Raw genomic sequence first — 21,528 nt, forward strand, 5'->3', positions numbered from 1 at the left:
TGAACACTCTATGTGGTTGGAAAAATAGCAAATTTGGGTTGATTTTTTTAATAGACTGTTTTTATAATACTTTTGGATTTACAGGAAAAATGCAAAGGTAGTACAGAGAGTTCCCATATGCCTATGCCCAGTTTCCCCTCTTATTAACATCTTACATTAGTATGGTACATTCATTATAATTCAGGAACCTATACTGATATATTATTATTAACTAAAGTCCATAGTTTATTCAGATTTCTTCAGTTTTTACCTAATGTCCTTCTTCTGTTCCAGGATACCGTTATCACCCTTAGCCATCACATCTTCTTAGGCTCCTCTTGGCTGTTACATTTTCTCAGACTTTCCTTGTTTTTAATGACCTTTTCACAAAATTTAACTCAAAATGATCACAGACCTAAGTATAGAACATAATGTATAAAATTTACAGAAGAAAACATAGCAAATCTATGTGATTTAGGGGTTTGGCAATGAGTTTTTACATATGACAGCAAAAGGACAATCCATGAAAGAAAAGTTGATGTTGGACCTCATTAAAATTTCTACTCAGTGAAAGATATTGTTAAGAAAATGAAAAGTGTATGGTCTGTATCTAGATTAACTTTTGCAGATGGACGTCCAGTTCTAGCACCATTTGTTAGTACAACTATCCTTTCTGCATTGAATTGCCTTTGCTCCTTTGTCAAAGATCAGTTGACTGTATTTGTGTGGGTTTGTTTCTGGGTTCTTTATTCTGTTCCATTGATCTATGTGTCTACTCTTTTGCCAGTATCACGCTGTCTTGATTACTGTAGCATCATGGTAAGTCTTGAAGTCTGATAGTGTCAGTCCTCCAACTTTGTTCTTCTTTAATATTGTGTTGTCCACTCTGGGTCTTTGCCTTCCTGTGTAATATTTAATATTGTGTTGTCCACTCTGGGTCTTTGCCTTTCTGTGTAAACTTTAGAATCGGTTTGTCGATATCCACAAAACAGCTTGCTGTGACTCTGACTAGGATTACCTTGAATCTATAGGTGAACTTGGAAAGAATTGACATCTTAATACTATGTCTTATAATCCATGAACACTGACTATCTCTCCATTTATCTAGATCTTCTTTGATTTCTTTCATCAGAGTTTTGTAATTTTCTGTATATCAACCCTGTGTACATTCTGTTAGATTTATATCTTAGTGTTGCTTTTTTGGGTGCTACTATAAATGATATTGTGTTTTTAATTTCTAATTTTAATCAGTTATTGCCAGTGTATAGGAAAATAATTGACTTGTGTATATTAACCTTCTATCCTGCCACCTTGTCATAATTACTAACTGGTTCTAAGAGTATGGATTTTTTCTGTTTCATTTTGTTTTGGTCAATTCTTTGGGATTTTCTACATAGTTAATCATGGTATCTGCAAACAAAGATGGTTTTATTTCTTCCTTCCCAATTTGTATACCTTTTATTTCCGTCTCCTGTATTATTGTAGTAGCTAGAATTTTTAGTATGATTTTTTTGTTTTGTTTTGTTTTTGTTTTTTTGCGGTACGCGGGCCTCTCACTGTTGTGGCCTCTCCCGTTGAGGAGCACAGGCTCTGGACACGCAGGCTCAGCGGCCATGGCTCACGGGCCCAGCCGCTCCACGGCATGTGGGATCTTCCCGGACCGGGGCACGAACCCGTGTCCCCTGCATCAGCAGGCAGACTCTCAACCACTGCGCCACCAGGGAAGCCCTTTAGTATGATTTTTAATAGGTGTGATGAGAAGAGACATCTTTGCCTTGTTCCCAATCTTAGGGTATAAGTATTCCAGTTTCTCACCATTAAGTATGTTAGCTATAGTTTTTTGGTAGATGTTCTTTCAGGTTGATTTTTCATATAGAGAAAAATTGTTGGGATTTGCCGACCAGACAGTGTAGTTGTCTCTAGCTGCAAGAACTTCTGGGGGGTGGCCCTTGAGCCATTTAGAAATTAAGGGAGCTTGAGTATCTTTTACGAGGGCCAGAAATTAATCATTGGAGTCCTGATAAGCATCTAGAGCAGCCTACGTATCTCACTGGGGCCCACTTGCACTGAAAGAGAAAACATCTTGCTTATCTTCTTGCCCTCCCTCAGTATGTTGTTTGGGGTTTTCATCTGTAGACACGGGGAGCATGGTCCAGGGCATGCTGGGGAACAGATGAATTCACAGCCCTTGACACTCTGGACCTCACCTAATTATTTGCCCCTTGTTCTTCCCCGCATTTCCCCTGTGTGCGCCCTGCATTCCTGGTGCTCAGACATAATCACGACTCTCTCAACACCTGCCCTGTTGGTCCACACTTTGCTGTTTATACACAAGATGTGCTTTTTGTGGGGCACCTGTGTTGGGTGAAAATTTAAGTTTTTCAAAGTCCAGCTCACCTGTCCCCCTTTCTGGGAATCCTTCCCAGTCTTCCACATCCAAAGTTATCCTTGTTCCCCCCGAGCTCCCACAGCCATCTAGTTACATGTCTCTCACCCCTGAGTGCAACATACTGCCCATTGTGTTTTTCTGTGCCTACCTCTCCCACCACCTGTGAACAGATTGAGGCAAACTCATGTCAGATCCCCAAACCCTTATCCCCAGTGCTGACACAAGGTCTGCTTCAGAGGAGGTGCCTGGTAATGTTTATTGGTTGAAGGAATGAAATTACTGGCCTTCCATAAATAGACCCTTTTGTACTCTTAGAAACCTCTCTCCATTCTTCTCACCATACTTGTTTTCTGCCTGGTGTTCACTGAGCACCTGTATATATATTCTGGAGTGTAAGAGATGCCTGCAGCTATTCTGTTTCTCATGGAAAAAAAGGAAAGGGAAATTACTATTCATCGTATCCATCAACTTTATAATCCTGGTGTTCCATGTACTAGTTAGGTACCTAGAGGCACAGGAGGCAGAGTGTATACTGGAACAAAATGAGGGTTCTTTCAGCAGAGAAAAAACAAAATCAGTATTGGAGAGGAAATCAATAGTGTCAGCTATACCCTTGGGTTTTTGTTTGTTTGTTTGTTTGTTTTCGTGTTGTTGTTTTTTTTTTTTTTGATGTGGACCATTTTTAAGGTCTTTATTGAATTTGTTACAATACTGTTTCTGGTTTTATTTTTGTTTTTTTTATGTTTCGGTTTTTTGGCCGCAAGGCCTGTGGGATCTTAGCTCCCCGACCAGGGATCAAACCCACACCCCCTGCATTGGAAAACAAAGTCTTAACCACTGGACTGCCAGGGAAGTCCCTATACTCTTGTTTTATACAGAATTGTTTTAATACCGAACTTCAGAGAGGTTAAGTCACTAACATAAGGTCCCATGGCTGATAAAAATAGAAGTAGGATTCAAATCTAGCTCTTTCAGACTCCAAAGCCCATCCGTGTACTTTTTCTGCTGCACAGCTGGGTGCGGAGTCAGACTGTGTTTCCCAGAAAAGCCATGCCCCCTCTCTCATGGTGAGCACTTCAGGAGTTGAGGCAATCGCCCTGCTCTCCCAAGCCCGGCCTTCAGCTGGGCATTTAATCTGTTTATTAAGTTATGACTAATGGCGCCACGAGACACTGAGGGCTGCACATTCAGACCTAGTTTTAGATTGTTAGAGGAGGTTCGAGGGATAAACATCATATTCATATTCTATGCCGAGGAAATTCAATTGCAGCCCTTTCTCTTTCAGAGCACAAGGATGGCGAGGGGCTTCTGCTGGGTCCTGCTTTGGTTTAATAGAAATGAAACCTCCAAAGCACGCGGGCTGTTTTGGGAATGTGGCCACTGATGCAGCCCCATGGGGCGGGGGCCAGGCCTGAACCGGGCAGTTTGCATATTCACTTTTACAAACAGTTGGCTCCGATTCAGCAGTTAATGGGATGGGAATGATGTTCCTGTACCAAATCATTTCCTGAAAAAAAAAAAAACATTTCCAATTGCAAACATATCTCAGCCTTTCTTCTCGGGTTTGTTTTGTCTCTGTGAGTGAATTAAAGAGGCAGGGCAGAGGGGAGTGTTTCTGACTGGGAATTTTTCATCTGAAAACATTTTTAACAATGATCTACACAGAAAAAGAGATCCCGTGCAGACCCACCTTTATATTTGGCTGCAAATATTGCATTTCTAGTCACATGTTAGAGGTGTAAATATCTCTATATTCACAAATTGGCTCTGGCTGTACAACAGTCTTGGGACAGAGGCAGCTTTTGTCTCTTTACAAAATGTATGCTGGAGGGCTTCCCCGGTGGCGCAGTGGTTGAGAGTCCGCCTGCCGATGCAGGGGACGCGGGTTCGTACCCCGGTCCGGGAAGATCCCACCTGCCGCGGAGCGGCTGGGCCCGTAAGCCATGGCCGCTGAGCCTGCACGTCCGGAGCCTGTGCTCCGCAACGGCAGAGGCCGCGACAGTGAGAGGCCCGCATACCACAGAAAAAAAAAAAAATGTATGCTGGAAATGCTGCCCTAGAAATGTGCCCACACACGCACACGCAGGGTCAGGCCCAAATATAATTTTTTCCCCGAAGGACAGGCTGAAATCCTTCTTTACATCCTATACACGGCTTTGCTAAATTGTGCTTTAGCTTACAACCTGTGCAGGGGAAGGATGGTCTTCACAGTTTTTTTCATTTATTCAACAAATGGTTCTTGAGTGCTTACCATTTTAAGTAATAATAGCAAATAATTGCATAGCTCTTACCAGGTACCAGACGCTCTTCTAAGTGCTTTACATATATTAACTCATTTAATCTTCTCAACAACCCTAGGAGGTAGGCAATATTATTATCATCCCCATTTGCAGATAAGGAAACTGAGGTATAAGAGGTTGATGAACTTGCCCAAGGTCACATAGCTAGTAAGTGATAGAGCCTGGATTTGACTCTAGGCAGTCTGGCTCCTCTTCGGAGACTCATAACAAACAAAAGAGAAAAAGTGCCAGTCTTCCCACGGCTTACATTCTGTTAAGGGGGGGATAGCTAACAAACGTAGAAATGATAGGTATTTCAGATCATGATGAGTGCTGTGGAGAAAATACAATCCAAGAGGGAGGCAGGGGGCTAATCAGAGGGTCCTGTAGGTCTTAGGAAGGAGTTGGGGTTTTATTCTGAGTATGATGGGAAGCCAGAGGAAGGCTTAAAGCTGGAGAAAGCTGTTTACATCTTTATAGATCATTCTGATTGTGCTATAGGAAGTAGACGGGCGCGGGGACAGTGCATCAGAAAGTGGGCTGGTTAGAAGGTGGTTCTGGTTATTTAGGTGAAAGATAATGGGTATCTGCACCAGGACGATGGTGGGGAGGCTGGTGAGAAGTGGTTGGAATAGGGTCTAGGGTCCTGTTTTAGAGGTGGAGCCCACAAAACTTGCCGATGTATTGGCTGCAAACGGTGAGGAAAAGAAGTGAAGGGTGATTCCTCAGATTCTGGCTTGAACCCTTATGCAAATGGTAGTGCCGTTCACCGAGGAGGATAAGAGTAGGGGATGAACAGGTCTTGATATAGTGTTGCTGTGGTGGGGGTGAGGGTGCTGAAAATCACGAGTTCTGTCTTGGACGTGTAACTTTGAGATCTCCACCCATAGACATAAGAGGAGATATTGAGTCCAGAGCTCAGGGTCAGGCCTAGGCTGGAGATTCTGTTTGGTTTTGTTTGTTTGTTTCTGGGTCTTGTTTTAATAACGGCTTGACTTCTGTTTTCACAACCCAGTGAGGCTGGGTAAAATAAAACCAATAGAGAATAAATGAGGTCAAAGCCTGGTTGTTTTTGTACATGAAAGACATCAGGAAGATGCTTCATTTTTATCCTATCCCTGATTCTGTTGCCTTGAATTCAGTTTTAGATAATTACATCTTATTAATTTAAAAAATATATAATAAAGCATACATCAGGCTGGAGATTTAAACACGGGCATCATCAGCATTTGGGTCTATGGGATTACCTAGGACGGCGCCGTCCAACTGAATCTCCCGTGAGGAAGTCTACATTCTCACCGTCCAGTGTGGTACCACTTGCCCCATGTGGGCCATTGAGCGCTTGAAATGTGACAGGCGCAACTAAGAAACGGAATTTTTAATTCATTTAAACGTCAGTAGCCACATGTGGTTAATGGCTACTGTATTGGACAGCACAGACCTGGCCGGGGGTGGTGACGGGGGGCGGACACGGGAAGGAGTCATAGATGGCAGCGAGAGCTAGTCTCTTCAATGGCCAGTAAACCCAGTCTCACACCCACACTGAAACGTGACTTTATTTCCACTGCCCGTTGCTTGCGTCGCAGTGCTTGTTAAGTAGTGGAAATCTGGCTTCTTTGTAAGAAACAGCCTGGAAAAGAAAGCAAACTGCTAGTCCTAGGAGGAGCGCTAGGAGACATTATAGAGTCTAACAGGAAGCAGTTGTTCTCTGGAAAGCACGTGCAATCCTATACCTGTAGAATCACTTAAGCCTTGAAGGTGTCACTTACACTTTTCAGTTATGTTTTATGGGGGTGGGGGGAATTATATAGAGTGGTGGGTGTCTGTGGATTTGGAGATTCAAGATGATCACTGGCTGATATCCCGTATGAATGTCAAGATCCCACAACAACAGGACTAAATACCAGCTTCATAATGCGAGTTGTGTCCTTTAGGGCAGAGTGGGTTTCACTCCCTTTCTTAGGCAATCTCGTTCCCTGTCCAGCTGCAACAATCAGTGAGTTTGCTAATATGAAAGAACTCTTTGTAAGCAACTGCCTTGTGCTTAAGAGTTCTTGCAAGTATATGCTGGCGATCCGTGAGGCCATAGTCAATAAACATAAATAAAATGGAAAGATGGGACATTGCTTTTACTAAAGGTTGATCGCAGCTGCCGTACCAGCTCTTTGAGAACCCTTTGGCGATCAATGCTTTCAGAGAAAATGGTCATTCTGTGCTTAATTGGTGCAAAGTAATTACTCAAACTGGAATTGAGTAGAGGTGAGGGGATTTGAGCCGCTGCTTTTAGGAGAGGTAAAAATCCAAGGTAAGTGCTCAGCAAGGGTCCATCACACAACTGGTTTTGTGGTAGGGATTTTTATCTTTTACTAAGGCTTCATGTGAGGGTTCAGTGCATGGAGGGAGCAGGCTGGAAGTCTTTAGTGGTCATGGACCTCTTGTTATTTTTCTTGAGAACAGTGGAATCATAGATTTCTAAGATTTGGGAAGTAAGAAAGAACTTACTGGTCATCCTGTCCAGGTCTTCATGTTCAGCTGAGGGAACGGGCCTGGAGAGGTGAGGTGCCTGGCCACAGGGCCCATGATTCCTTACAGCTGAAGGGACAGGTCCAGAGCCCAGGGAGAGGCCAGAATGAGGTACTCTTAAGCAGCAGCTGGGGCCAGGTGAAGGAGGGAGGCGGGATAATCAGAAAAATACTCAGGGAAGCAGAATCGGGAGAGAAGTCAGAGGAGGGTTGAACGGAGGATGGAAATGATCTACAACATAAATGTAGCCTCAGTGTGGGGACCTCGTTCATCCAGTCAACAAAGAGTTGTCAGGTGCACCTGCACCAGATGGCAAGCCCTGGAAGGGACAGGCAGGAGGCAATGGCAGAGACTTAAGGAAAACTGCAGTGCCCACCTCCCTTTTGTTTATCCCGAGATCATTTCTGAAAGGAGGCAGATTTCTGTGCCCTATTTCTCCAGGAAAGCAAGTGAGGTGACGGTCAGAAGAGGTGAGATGAAGGGGACGGTTTGGTCCTTTTAGCAAGGAGAGGCAGGAATCGGATGCAGGCTGAGTCACAGCTATAGGCTCACCTTGGTGCTTTTATTTCTCGATCCACATTGATACGGAACATGACTGTTACGAGCTCCACCCCTTGTTTTCTGTGGGCTACAGTGTGACTCTGTGCTTCCTTCTTGCAGTGTCAGAGCTTCAGGAGGAGGGCATGAACGCCATCAACCTGCCCCTCAGCCCCATCCCCTTCGAGCTGGACCCTGAGGACACAATGCTGGGTAATGGGGTCTCTTGTTCTCTGGGTTAGCCTAATGCCTTCAGGTGGGACCACCCCGCTGACTGTCTTTTCTTTTTAAAGAGGAGAACGAAGTGCGAACAATGGTGGATCCCAACTCACGCAGCGACCCCAAACTTCAAGAACTGATAAAGGTAAGAGGAAGTTAGAAGGGGCTTCAGGTGCCTCCCAGACTCAACAGGTGTTTCTAGACCACCCACCCTGTGCAGGCGCCACATGAGCCACTGCGGAGAGAATAGAAAGGCGTGGTAGTCCCTGCCCACAGGCAGCTCGTGGTCCAGTAGGTGGACATCTACAAGGTAACAGAAGTGGGACATGACAAGTGCCCAACGAATGGTGTTGACCATAAGCACTGGAGAAGTTAGCTCAAATCAGTTCCCATTTGCCAGGATCCTAGAGCTCACACAGTCCTTTCACCACTCTTCTCAAGGTCCCTCAGAAGCACCCTGTGAAGTAAGATCTAGTATCACCCCCATTTTACATATGAGGAAACTGAGACTCAGAAAAGCCAGATGGTTTGTTTATGGCCGCAGCTGAGTGGAGGAGATGAGGTTCAAACAGAAATGAATGAGATGAAATGAAATACTGTGCGTAATGTACTTGGCACAGTGGCTGACACATGGTCACCCTCAAAAAATGTTCATTTCATCCCCCTTCTGATTCCTCGTCCTGTGTCTGTCTTCTTCAGCTTCTTCAAGCTGCACTTAGAACAAAACGGCACTGGGTGCCAGAGTGATTCGTTCATAATGCACATCTGAATATACCATTTTCCTGTTCAAAACCTATATGTAGTTTCCTAAGAAGTGCACGTTGAAGCCCACAGTCCTGGGGGTGGTGTTTGAGCCTCCATGTCTAGCTGCCTCTTTAACCTCAGATCATCCCTGCCTGACAACACAAGGACACCAGATCTGTTCGGCTTGACTCCCCGTACACACCTGCTCACTGTGCTTGCTTCGGCACTGCCACCACCAGGCCTTCGGTCATGCAGCCCCTGCCCCCAGGGGCTCTACCTGCTCTTCACCTGAAGCCAAAGTTGGGCCACGTCCTCCAGGAAGCTTTCTCTAAACCCCAGGGCGTCTCTCAGCCCCTCTGTGTGCTGGTTCACGCATTTAGTTCTGTCACTGTAGTCACCACATGGCGTTACAACTACTCACGTACTTCTCTGTCTCCTTCACTAAATGGTGAGCTGCTTGGGGTTAAAGATTGTCTCTTTTTTTCATCATTGTACTCCGAGGATCCAGCACAGAGTATGACATACAGCGGGTGTTAATAAACGCTGGGTGGATAGATGTTGGATGGATGGTTGAGGGAGAGAGGGAGGGAGTGGGAAGGAAGGTAGGGGAAGGGGAAGAGAGGGGAGGGAAGGAGGGAGGAAGGGAAAAAGGAAGCTCCTGCCTTAGGACGGTAGAACAATGTGCTTTGAAGGCACAGGGCTACAGCCAGGGATGGAAACCTAGCCCAGCTCCCACCTGTGTTGTAAAGGCAACTACTTCTGCCAAGTCAAAGAAGTCAAACACAAAAGATGATGTTCCTTATAGGTGAAATGGTCGAAAAGGCAAAACGGTAGTGGTTGCCTGCGGCCTGTGATCAGGGGAGGGGACGGAGCACAAAGAAACCAAAGGAACCTTCTTAGGGCTAGGGAACTGTTCTGTCTTGATTGTGGTGGTGGTTACACAACCGTGTACAGTGACCAAAACTCATCAAACTGTGTACTTAAAATTAATTTTATTTTATATAAATAATATCTTCATAAGCAAAACAAGAGGTTAAAATTAAAAAGGCAATGGCCTTGTGCAAACTTCAGTTTCCTTACCTGATGCTACCTGCCCCTCGGGTGTTGTGTGGATTAATTGGGTGAGACATCACCTGGAATGCCTCTGCTGGATGCCTGGTGCACGGAGGACTCTCAGGGAATGACGGGGGCTAAGTTACAGACAAGGCAGGAGACTGCACAGCCCCACTGAGAGGGAGCCTGGTGCAGGGAGGAGAACATGTGCTTTGGAGTGAGGTGGACAAGAGTCCGATTCCTGTCTCCGCTCACGGTTAGCTCTGTCCTTGGGCAGATATGTTTACTTCTGTGTTTGATTTCCCCTCCTGAACACAGTAACCACCTGGCCAGATGTCACAACGGGAGAGTGCTTTATTTATGAATAAAATCTGCCCTTACTGACCGTTCGGTCCTTGCCGCATGTAATTTTTTTTTTTTTTTTTTTTTTGGCTACTCTGCATGGCATGCGGGATCTTAGTTCCCCAAGCAGGGATCGAACCCATGCCCCCTGCAGTGGAAGCGCAGAGTCCTAACCACTGGACCACCAGGGAATTCCTGTAATTCTTTTCTACCACTTAGTGTGGGAGGTATCTTCAACCTCAGTTATAGAGGTGGGGAATCCGAGGCTCAGAGCAGATAAGTAGCTTGCCTTAGATTCATAGGTCACAGAGGTACACACGCAGAGGTCCATGGATGACAGAGGTACACACACACACACACACACACACACACACACACACACAGATGTCCATAGATCCCAGAGATGCGCAAATTAATTAGTAGGTAAAGTGGGGTTTTCAACCTCAGTTTGCATAACTCGAAAGCCCATACTCTTGCCGGTACAAAACCACACAGCCAAGCACTGTGCAAACGTTGCTTGCCATTCGGGGAAGGAATGGTAGTGGCCAGAGGTATTAGCAGAGACACTGGTACCATCAGCACTAGAAGAGCTCATACCTGAAAGTTAACAGGGCCGCTGCGGCTCCCACTTACAGCTACTTGTCCACATACTGGGCCATTTGGATAGTTTTGTTCCTTTCAAAATCTGAAGTTCATTTAAATTTTAACTGTCCAGGATGAGAAAGCTGTTCTATAAGAAAATACCCCATGACTCTTCTCTTATTCTCTCTCTCTCTCTGTAGGTATTAATTGACTGGATTAATGATGTTTTGGTTGGAGAAAGAATCATTGTGAAAGACCTGGCTGAAGATTTATACGATGGCCAAGTCCTGCAGAAGCTTTTTGGTAAGAGGAGAGTTGAATATTGCAGTGGATGTCTTTAATCTCCTAGTTTAGAGTTGTTCTCCATTCACAGCAGTCCGCCTGGAATGGAGTAGGAATGGGTCCTGTGTGGGATAACAGATCAGTTAGATGTCCTCTTGGAATGTTTTACATGAATGCATTGCACGGGGAGTCTTTGTGACCAGATGGGGCTACTCCCCCTCACAGACAAGGGTCATCAGCATGGAAAGACTCCGCTGTACACTGGAATACATGCCTCGCCCTCTCCAGAAAATTGTGCTTCTGTGACCTCTGGAGGTCTATTTACATGTGTGTGGAGATGCATGTATGTTTTCGTGTACCTCTCTCCTATGGACCTGTGTGTATGTGTGTGTGTGTGTGTGTGTGTGTGCGTGTGTGTGTGTGTGTGTGCGTGTGCGTGTGTGTTCCTCTGCGTATCTCTCTCTAGGTTGGTGCAAGTATGCGGAAGTACGTGCTTTATGATGCTTGGCCCCTGTGTGTCTCCAGGTAACTTGCATCTGCAAGGGTATGTGTCCCTGTATCCATTCATACCTGTCGTGTGAAAGCGTGGAGGAGGCGGGGACGGGAGACTTCAGGGTGAGGTTGGTGATGAAAGGACAGATTCAACTTGACTAGATTTGGACTTCCCCTCTCTGCACCCCACTTTCTCTCATCCTAACCACTGCCCCAAGTTCTAGACTTTCATTCTTAGCTGCCCACTCCACTCGGCACCTCCACCTGCGTGCACCTCAGCTGAGCTCATCCACTTTCCTGAAGATGTTCCTGCCCCTCCGAGTGACTAGAACCCCGTCCCCTCTTCCTTGCCCCCCCATGGCTGTGGGGCGGGGCGGGGGGGGGTCTCCAAGGCCCGTTTCTTACTCAGAATTCTCTCCCGCATTCCTCCTCCCTGCATTTTTCACTTGTCTGAACTGTTGAAACAATTTCCCAGCTCACCTCTTTGCTTCCCATCTCACCTCCTCCAACCCGTTCCCCACACAGCTAGCTGAGGAATCTTTTTTAATTGCAAGTCTCATCTTGCCAGTACTCACTCTCCCCTACCTGTGGGACAAAGTCCAGGCCTATTAGTACAACATTCAAAACATTTCATCCTCCGATCCCCAGCTGTCTCGTCAGCCTCCCCTCTGACCACTCACACACGTGGCTCATGCCATGGAAAGTGCTTAGAGTAGCACCTGATGCCCAGTCAGTGCCCAGTCAGTGTCTTTCGTCATTTCATTGGTGGTTTTGTTACGTTTATGAACACCATCACCACGTTATGACATGCGTCGGGCATATTCACACCTCTCTACTTTTGCACTTGCTGTTCCTCCTGCCTCTAGGGCCTTTCTTCCTCCTTTATCCACCGAGGCAAACCATTATTGCTCATCTTTCCAATCTCTACAGTCAACTGAGCGCGCCTCCCTCTAATACCCCTCACAACCCAGTCGCATCTGGAAGGGACAGTCATGCTGTCGTCTGTGTTCCCTCAGAAATAGATACACACACACGTATACATAACAGGCAGGTCTTTATTACATGGACACACACGCGTGTACATAACATACGTGCCTTTGTTATATAGATACACAGACGTATACATAACATAATGCTTTATTATATAGACACACACAGACATGTATACATAATATACATGGCTTTATTATTATAGGATATTCCATGTTGTTTGTAGCTGTTCATGTAAGTGTATGTGGGCTTCTCAAGAAAAGGAACCTTTTCGCATTTATTTATCCAGTCTTCTCCAGTACTAACATGTTGCCCAGCACTTAATCAATGTATATTGAATGAATGAATGAATAATATAAAATCTAGTAATTTCTAGGAAGCTAAGCCGATTCAGTACTCAAACGTCAATATTAATGAGTGTTCATATCTAAAGGCTTGTAGACGCAACTGAACACGGAGAGGAATGAAACATCTTTGGCACATGCGGAAGTGAAAAAGCCGTGAGCCTCATTGAGCATCTCTCCTAGTGACTGTAGCTTTTAACCCCGCCAGCAGATTTCTAGTTGGGATCTGAAACTGTCTGGAAGTGTTCTACGCTGGGCTTTGAAAGCAGGGGTGGAACATGGCTGTGCAGTGATGGAACGTGGTCGTGAGCAATCTCACCTCCGGGAATGGTTACAAAACTGTCCAGCATCATCCGTGCCGCCCCAAGTCAGGCATCAAGTACAGTCAGGTTAGATCATCTCAGATCTCAATGTTCATGTTGAAAATGCGATTCACAGCGGAGGTGATGCCTCTTTTGTCAACTTAAGTGTAGAACCGTTGTAGGTCTAAGGCTAGACGTACACACTCAAAAGCTACAGGCAGAGTACCCAGTGGAGAGAACTAGTTTGCGGTTGAAACTATGTGTCAGGAGCTCCTGGGAGGAATCAGTCTGGAGACGGGGTTTTGGGTGACCCCTCTGACCTCGAGTTCCCCTCTGGCTATTTTTCTTTCTTCGTTCCCAGCCAGGTTTCTCAGGATAATGTTTGGCACTCCCTGTTCTGCTTTCCTACCACTAAGTATTCAGTCCTTAGGTACAGGCTGGGTGCCACCACCTACCCATCAACTTTTCCTTCCCAGGTCACCAGTGTCAATTGAGAGCTCTTCTTACGTGGTGGCATTTGACACTACTGAACACCTCACCCCCCCACCCCAGCCTGACGGTTTCTGTGACGGGTCCTCTTCCGCCTCTGACACCCACTTCTCAGTCCTCCTCATCTGTTCTTCTTTCCGTAATGGTTGGGGTTCCTCCACCTTCCATCCTTGGCCCCCTTCTCTTTTTGTTTCATACCCTCTTCCTGGGTGATTTCATCCACACCTATAGTTTCAGCCATCAGCTATATGATCACCATTCTCAGGTCTCTATCTCTGGAACGGCTTTCGCTTTGAAGCTGTAAGTAAGGTTATCTTGTACCTGCCCACCTGGCTGTCACACAGGCACCTATAACCAGCCTGCCCCAAACTGAGCTTATCTTCCTCCTCCCCAAGTCCAATCTGTTTTCCACCTTGAGGAATGCTATTATGACCACAGATGACAAACCTGGGGGTCATCGTGGATAGCTCTTTCTTCTTCCTTCATATTCTGTTAGTCACAGTTCTGACAACTGTGTTCCCATATGTGTGTGTGTGTGTCAAACCGTCCCATTTCTTAATCAGTTAGTACACGTGCAGCACTTGGAAAAGTGCCTGGCTCACTGTGTGCTAGGTCAGGGTTGGCTTTCAAAAACTTTTCCAGCCCCACTGCTTCCTCCTTAGCTCAGAACCTCATCATTTGTCTTAACTTCTCTGGCTCCAAAATCCTTTTCTCACATTAAGCTGTTTCCTGCCTTGGTAGCACTCTGAAGTTCTCCCAGATCGTCTTTATATTTCACTATTTGTCTTAACACTTAAACCCATAGCCCATTTGTCAATGTTTCTTTAAAACTTTTTTATTTTGAACTAATTTTATTTATTTATTTAATTTATTATTTTTTTAAATGTTATTTATTTTTGGCTGCGTTGGGTCTTCTTTGCTGTGTGTGGGCTTTCTCTAGTACCTGCGAGCAGGGGCTATTCTTCGTTGCGGTGCACAGGTTTCTCATTGCAGAGCTTCTCTTGTTGTGGAGCACGGGCTCTAGGCATGCGGGCTTCAGTAGTTGTGACACATGGGCTCAGTAGTCGTGGCTCATGATCTCTAGAGCGCAGGCTCAGTAGTTGTGGCACATGGGCTTAGCTGCTCCGCGGCATGTGAGATTTTCCCAGACCAGGGCTTGAACCTGTGTCCGCTGTATTGGCAGGCGGATTCTTAACCACTGTGCCACCAGGGAAGCCCCCTGAACTAATTTTAGACTTATAGTAGAGCTGCAGAGACAGTACAGAGAATTCCTGTCTCCCCTTACTCAGCTTCCTCTAATGTTAGCATCTTACCAACCATAGGGCAAGCATCAAAACTAAGAAATTAACCTTGGGCTTCCAAGGTGATATGTTTTGGGGAAGGACCCCACGGAGCTGATGTGTCCTCAGGGCATCATATCAGGGCAGACACGATGTTAACATGTCTTATCACTGCTGATGTTAACATTGACCACTCGGTTAAGTTGGTGTCCGCCAGATTCCTTCACTGTAAAGTTGCTATTTTTCTCTTTGTTATTAATTTATTTGTGGGGAGATACTTTAAGACTTTGCAAATATCTTGCTTCTCCTTCCACTCCTTCCACTAATTGTAATTGGTGGAGCATGTCTGCCAGTTATTACTGTGGTGGCCTAGTGGAGGTTTTCTATTTTTCTAGTTTCCTATTCCTTCCACATTTATTAACTGGAAGTCTTCTGTAAGGAAAAGTTGTCTCTTGTCCCCCATTTACTTATTTATTTACATCAGTATGGATACAAAGATACTTATTATACTTTAGTTTATCATCAATGTTATCATTATTCATGTTTTGCTCATATACTTCCCCCTTTGACCACTAGGAGCTCTTTCAGGTTGGCTCCTGGGCACTTCCTGGACGTGCTGCCCCATATTTTTTTTTCTTAGCACTTCTTTACTTTCTCATATCATAAGATGCTCCAGGCTTATCTTATATTTCACTTTTACTCTGGGCCTAGAATCAACTACTTCTTCAAGGAGCCCCAGTTTCTTTTATTAGAGAATGGTGCTTAGAAATCAGTATCTGGGCATATTACTTGGTGTTTTTAACTGGCTACCTGTCACACAGATAAACATCCGTGTGTAGGTACGGTACTATTACCTGGTGGTACTAAGATGAAGCAGGCATGATCATTTCCAGAAATTCAGCTTCAAATTGTACTGGGGCTGGGCATGGAGAGTAGGAGGGGGCTGAGTTTGGGATTAGTAAACTAACTATGAAATACTGGCATTTAGAAAAAAATTAAAATGGCATAGCGACCTTCAGGAGTCCAGATATGCCGAGTCACATCTCGGGAGCAGGATATGGACCTGGAATCCGGGAAGCCATGCTGATGACATCATGGCACAAGGACTCAACCCAGAAATGAGCAAGATGCCAAGGCAGGGATCTCTGGGCCAGAGGTGCGTGCGTGTTATTGTTATGGTGAAATTCTGAATAGTTGAGCGTCCCTGAGATGACAGGTGGACTGTCTGGCTGGGTGCTCTCTGATCTTGAGCTCTGAGAGGGCGGCGTCATACCTGCTGCTCCTCTGTGTGGCCAGATGCTACTTGCTCAGCATCAGTGCCCGGTCTCCTTGCCCTTCTGAGTCCCTAGGCAAGTCTGGGAAATTCTTCTGGTGCAGCCTCCCCCAGGTCCTCCTTTCTGAGCTGCCTAGCCCAGCTGCCCACTGCGGCCTCTGTTCTCTGCATCTTCCCTCTTGCGCGGGCAGCATATCTGAGTTGAGGTTTTCCTGAAAGCAGATGCTGAAACAAGGACTTGCGTGGAGGAAGTTTATGTGACGGGTGATCTTAGAAAGTACAGGTGGTCAAGTGGGGAATGGAAGAGAGGAAGAGAGAGACACCATTAAGGATGCATTCATGAGGATGACAGCTCTGTTTGCAACCAGGGCCCAGGGCTGAGAAACTAGGTGACACCACCCCTCAAAATCCCCCTACTCAGGACAGGGAGCAGGGACGTTTATCCTATGGCTCCCATCACTGTGTGCTTGAGGATTGTGTAGGAATTAAGAACCCCTGGACTGTACTCCTGCTAGAGAAGGCGAGCGCTTCAGGGCCGGAGATAGCTGTCTGCCGTGGCAGGTGAATGCTGGGAGCTCAGGGAAGGGGCGTCAGCGTCATCCAGGAAGACCAGAGGGTGCAACTCCTACTTTAAGGACTGCTCCTCCCAACACTGGCCATTTCTCTGTATCATTGGTGTCACCGCCTGGGAAAAGTCAGATGCTGGCCACTTTGGCCTGCCTCTTTATGGTGCCCACCCCCTTCCTCTCATGACAATGGCTCCAGCCCTTTCCACACCTCAGAACACAAACTCCCCACCCCCAAGAATGAAGAGGAAGTTTCTCCCTAGCCCCTGACAGAAATTCACCTCATCTTTTATCCCAGGATTAGCCTCTTCTCAGGGCGACTGATAGATGCAATATCCTCACTTCCCCCGGGTATTCTTTTAGCCCAGTGCACCAATAAGTGGGGTAAAAGTCCCAGAATGGTTCGAAGTTGGGACACATTTCCCAGCGTCTCAGCTTACAGGTGCATCCATGGTCACCTTGCTGTATTTGCATCGCCAACATCACATCCCCTAGGCGGTAGATGTGACTAAGTGAGAAAGGCAGGAGGCAGGGGATTCTAGGGAAATGCCTATCCCGGGTCATCATTTCATTTGACCATGGGCTGCTGCCTGTTTCCTATTGAGGTTTCCTGACTTGGGACAGCTCTGCAATTTGCCTTATGGCATGTTAGATTCCCCTGATCCTAATCTTTGAACATGTGTGTGTAACTGGGAACAGAAAAGGCCTTTTCTGAGGGATGGAAGTCATAAGGCTCTCCCTTCTGGTTTTCGCAATAACATATGACTGAAACAGGGTGTCTTCTTCGGGCATGAGACTAGGAAGGGTCCCTTGGACATAAAGGTCCTGCAGGAGGGTTTTTTGTTTTGTGTTGGGTATGTGTGTGTGTTTCTTTTTCGCTGGTAGACCCTAAAGAGTACATCTTACACTGACCTTAATCTAATCAATTAATATTTGTCAAGCAATAGCCATTTAATTTGCTATGTCCTACTGCTGAGTTTAGGGATACGGACGTAAATACATCACAGCGCCGCCTTTAGGTAACTCACAACCTGTACTATGAAGGGCTGTGGGCTGTCAAGTTGAAGATTTGGAAAGGCATCATGAAAGAGGCGGCATTTTGAATCAGGCCTTCTGGAAGGAGCAGAATTTCAGCCAGATGAAGGAGGAGAAGAACATTCTAGTAAAAAATGTTGCTGGTAAGCACCTGTGGAGTTCGGTGTGAGTGGAGAGTGTTATAGAGACAGGAGCATATGGGTAGGTGACCATCAGCATTGGTTGAGTGGGGTGTGGGGCTAACAAAGAAGATGGGAACCAGCACCCAGACCTTGGTTTCTAACTCCAGTCTCCAGTAATAGAAACCAGGGCATACAGATGAGCCTGGAGCATCTTGCAGTGCCAAAAAGAGGCACTAGGGGAAGAAAGTATGTCTGCGGGGCAGCATGTTGAAAGTGTTCAGGGCCCATCTGAGAGAGCTCCCAATGGCTAAAGGTGGAAATTTGAGCCAGAAGATGAGTAACAATAATGTTGGATTATAACCCAAAGTCTAAAATAAATATCCTTAAGTCCATATTGATATCAATAAATAGCTGAATAAATAAATGAGGGAGAAGAGACAAATCTTCTTTACAGAGTAATTTCAAATAAGTTATTGATTTATAACTCCTTCAAGGAAGTAGAAGTTAACTCCCCATCCCTGATGTGGACTGGATCTAGTGACTGGCTTCCAATGATTAGTGTATGGAGTGGAGGAACCTCGTACAGACACTACTTTGGCCAAATCAAAGTTAGCATCACCGTTGATAAGTCACGTTGATAGCATGTGCCCTTGATAGGATGCAGTTAAAAGGGCACTTCACCTCTGTGGTCTTTCTCTCCAAAATCCCCAGTCTAACCATGAGAAAAATATAGGAAAAACCCAGTACTCTTCAAAACTGTCAAGGTCTTGAAAAACCAGACATCTCTGAAAAAATGATCCTAGAACAGAGGACATGAGGCAGGTAATGATGAATAGGTGTGAACGGAAAAAGGATGTTAAGGAAAAACTAGTGAAACCCAAATAAATATGGAGTTTAGTTAATAGTCATGTACTAATGTCAGTTCATTAGTTGTGACAGATGTACTGTAGTAATGTAAGAGGTTAACAATAGGTGAACCTGGATTTAGGATATGTAGGAACTATCTGAACTGCCATTTCAGCTTTTCTATAAATCTAAAAACCATTCTAAAACAAGAAATTTGTTTAAAGAAATAAGATGAGCTTACATTATAGAGGACCTTGCAGTAAAAATTTTAGACTATATGCAGTGCCCAGTGGTAACTGCTGATGGCTTGTGAGCAAAACACCATGATCAGAAATAGGAGCAGCAGGAGGGTTGCTCAGAGGCAGTAGAGGAAACACCAGCAAAGCATCCTTTTATAAGATAATAAGGGTGTCGAACTAGAGGAGTGGCAGTATAGATGGGGAGAAGCTTTAAGAGAACCTAGTGATGTAGGGAATGAGCAGCTGAAGTAAACCAGGCTGACCCTAAGTGATGGATGTTAAATAGGGATGATTCCATGAGTCCCTGGAAGAGCAGCATCTTGAAGGGTTTGGTCATATTGGTTTTGAGAGTCGCTTCCCTACACCCAAAAAAGTACTTAGGCTGAAGTAGCAGCTATGCTAAAATTGAAAGAGGAATGAAGAGAAAGATAGGAGATCTGAGTTCCAATCCTGGTTCTGCCACTAAAACATTTCTCTGCAGCTCAGGTCACTCTTCTGTAAAACCAGGAAGATGGCCTGTGCAACTGTACAGCTGAGTGGTTCAGTACAGCACTCACTAACCACATGTAGCTATTAAAAGTAATTAAAATTAAAAATTCCTTTACTTAGTCACACCAGCTACATTTCAAATGCTCCCTAGCCAAATGTGTCTAGTGGCCACCATATTGAATAGTGCAGAAATGAGCATTTCCATCATAGCAGAAAGTTGTTTTGGACAGCACTGCCCTAGGTACTGCTATGATAGTCACTGTTTCTAAGATAATTGAAGATAATGTATACTGGTATTCTTAAGCTGGACGAGACATTTTCTGGTCTCTGAAAAACTCAAAAGCTGGATGAAATTCTTTTTATTCTTATTCTTTTATTTATAAGTAGTAGAGAAGCTCTAGAGTGTGTTACTAAGTAAAAAAAGTATGGTACAGTACTGTGTGTATATATATGTCACTGTGCGTGTGCATTAAGAGACACATCTAACAATTGAGTATATAAAGAATATCTCTGGTAAGTCACAATAAACTCTCTATGGTGTGGAACTAGGGAACTTGGGACTGCAATGGGAAGAGGGGACTTAATTCTCACACCTTGAAGTTTTTCCATGTTTGTATATTCTCAATTTTATAAAAGAATGGTAGAGTACATATGTAAATTTCAGTAGCAAAACTGAATCTATCGGTGGATGTCAAATAATACTTCATACATTTCAACAGCTATCCCAAGTAAAATAGGAAGAAAAGGAAACCACCTAAATAAGATAAAGACAATTTATACAAAACCTAACAGTGAACACATTACATAGTGAAATATCAAAGACATGGTATTAGGAACAAATCAGAGATGATGGCTATCATCACAATTATAAGTGTTTTGGATATACAAGCTAATGTCGTAAGATAAGGAAATAGATTTTCAGGTTGAGCATTATGGCTGACTAAATGTTCAAGCAAATCCTCTTGGTCTGCATAGTTTAAAAATCTGGATAAGCCTTAAAAAATATATTTTTGTATTGCATGGGTAAGCTGAAAGGGAAGGAAATCCTACTGATGCCAAAAACAACAAGGAAGTGTAAATCCAGTAAAATAAGTGTTAATTTCTAATGGCCTAATTAGCCTGAGGTTTAATGGTTCACACTTACAGGGCCAAGACACAAAGCCTGAAGTCTGAAAGGAAGGGGAATTGAATCAGAGACCCCTGTATAGAGCCAGTGTCTCTGAAGGGTAACACTTTCAGTGGGTAAACTAAAACAATCTTGTCCCACAGAGAGGGGCAGTAAGGATAAATGTCTATCTCAGCCTTGGATATGAAAGGGACAAGATAAAGAAGAAGTCTGCACTGATAATTCCTTATCATAAAATGTCTGTACTCACACAGATTTTAGGACTAGGATTCACAGTACTTATGTGGCTTTAAATGCCCCAAGCTGAAAATATAGTTAAAAGTTGTTCCAAGTTATTAGTGTTCCCCAAGGCAGAAGGGAACACATGCCTCTTGAAAGGAATGAACTTTAAACCCAGGCCACAAAAAATTCCCAGAGATAAAATTCCAAGACAAATGAGCTCAAAATCAGAAATCAACAAACACATGAAAGGAAGGCACCATGGGCAGCATCAACCAAAACAATAAACTGCAGATTCATCCCACAAATGCTATGGATATTAGCAATTGATCAGTTATGGAATAGAAAATATATTTAATATGTCAAAATAAAAGTTTTAAGACTATAGAAAGGATGATAAAAGAACAAGCAACTATCAAAATTGGACAGGCAGATATGAGAGAACTAAATAGAACTTCTAGAAATGGGGAAAAAATAGAATAATGAAATTAGAAACCTCAATGGATTAGACACAGCTGAAGAAGGAATTGATGAGCTGGAAGATGGAATTGAAGAAATTACCCAGAATGCAGTATTAGAAAGACAATGGAGTGGAAAGTGAGAATTAAAAGACATAGAGATTAAGAAAATCCAACATATGGCTAATTGGAATTCTAGCAGGAGAAAAGAAAGAGAATGGAGTATAGTCAATATTTAAAGACATAATGAATTAAAAATTTTCAAAATTGGTGAAAGATATGAAGTCTCATATTCAGGAATCTCAAGGAATCCCAAACAGGATAATTAA

The 21,528-nt window shown here is 44.4% G+C and overlaps 1 protein-coding gene across 1 annotated transcript in view; it reads left to right on the forward strand.

The window, feature by feature from the left end:
* PARVA (parvin alpha) overlaps positions 1 to 21,528 on the forward strand; it is a 181,595-nt gene that overhangs the window by 92,682 nt on the left and 67,385 nt on the right. The window contains exons 3-5 of the mRNA XM_033862568.2: positions 7,831 to 7,920; positions 8,001 to 8,071; positions 10,848 to 10,950. Coding sequence (XP_033718459.1) covers positions 7,831 to 7,920; positions 8,001 to 8,071; positions 10,848 to 10,950 — 264 coding nt within the window. The remainder of the gene's footprint in view (positions 1 to 7,830; positions 7,921 to 8,000; positions 8,072 to 10,847; positions 10,951 to 21,528) is intronic.

Source organism: Tursiops truncatus, chromosome 8 (genome assembly GCF_011762595.2).
Source record: "Tursiops truncatus isolate mTurTru1 chromosome 8, mTurTru1.mat.Y, whole genome shotgun sequence".
NCBI classification, from domain to species: Eukaryota; Metazoa; Chordata; class Mammalia; order Artiodactyla; family Delphinidae; genus Tursiops; species Tursiops truncatus.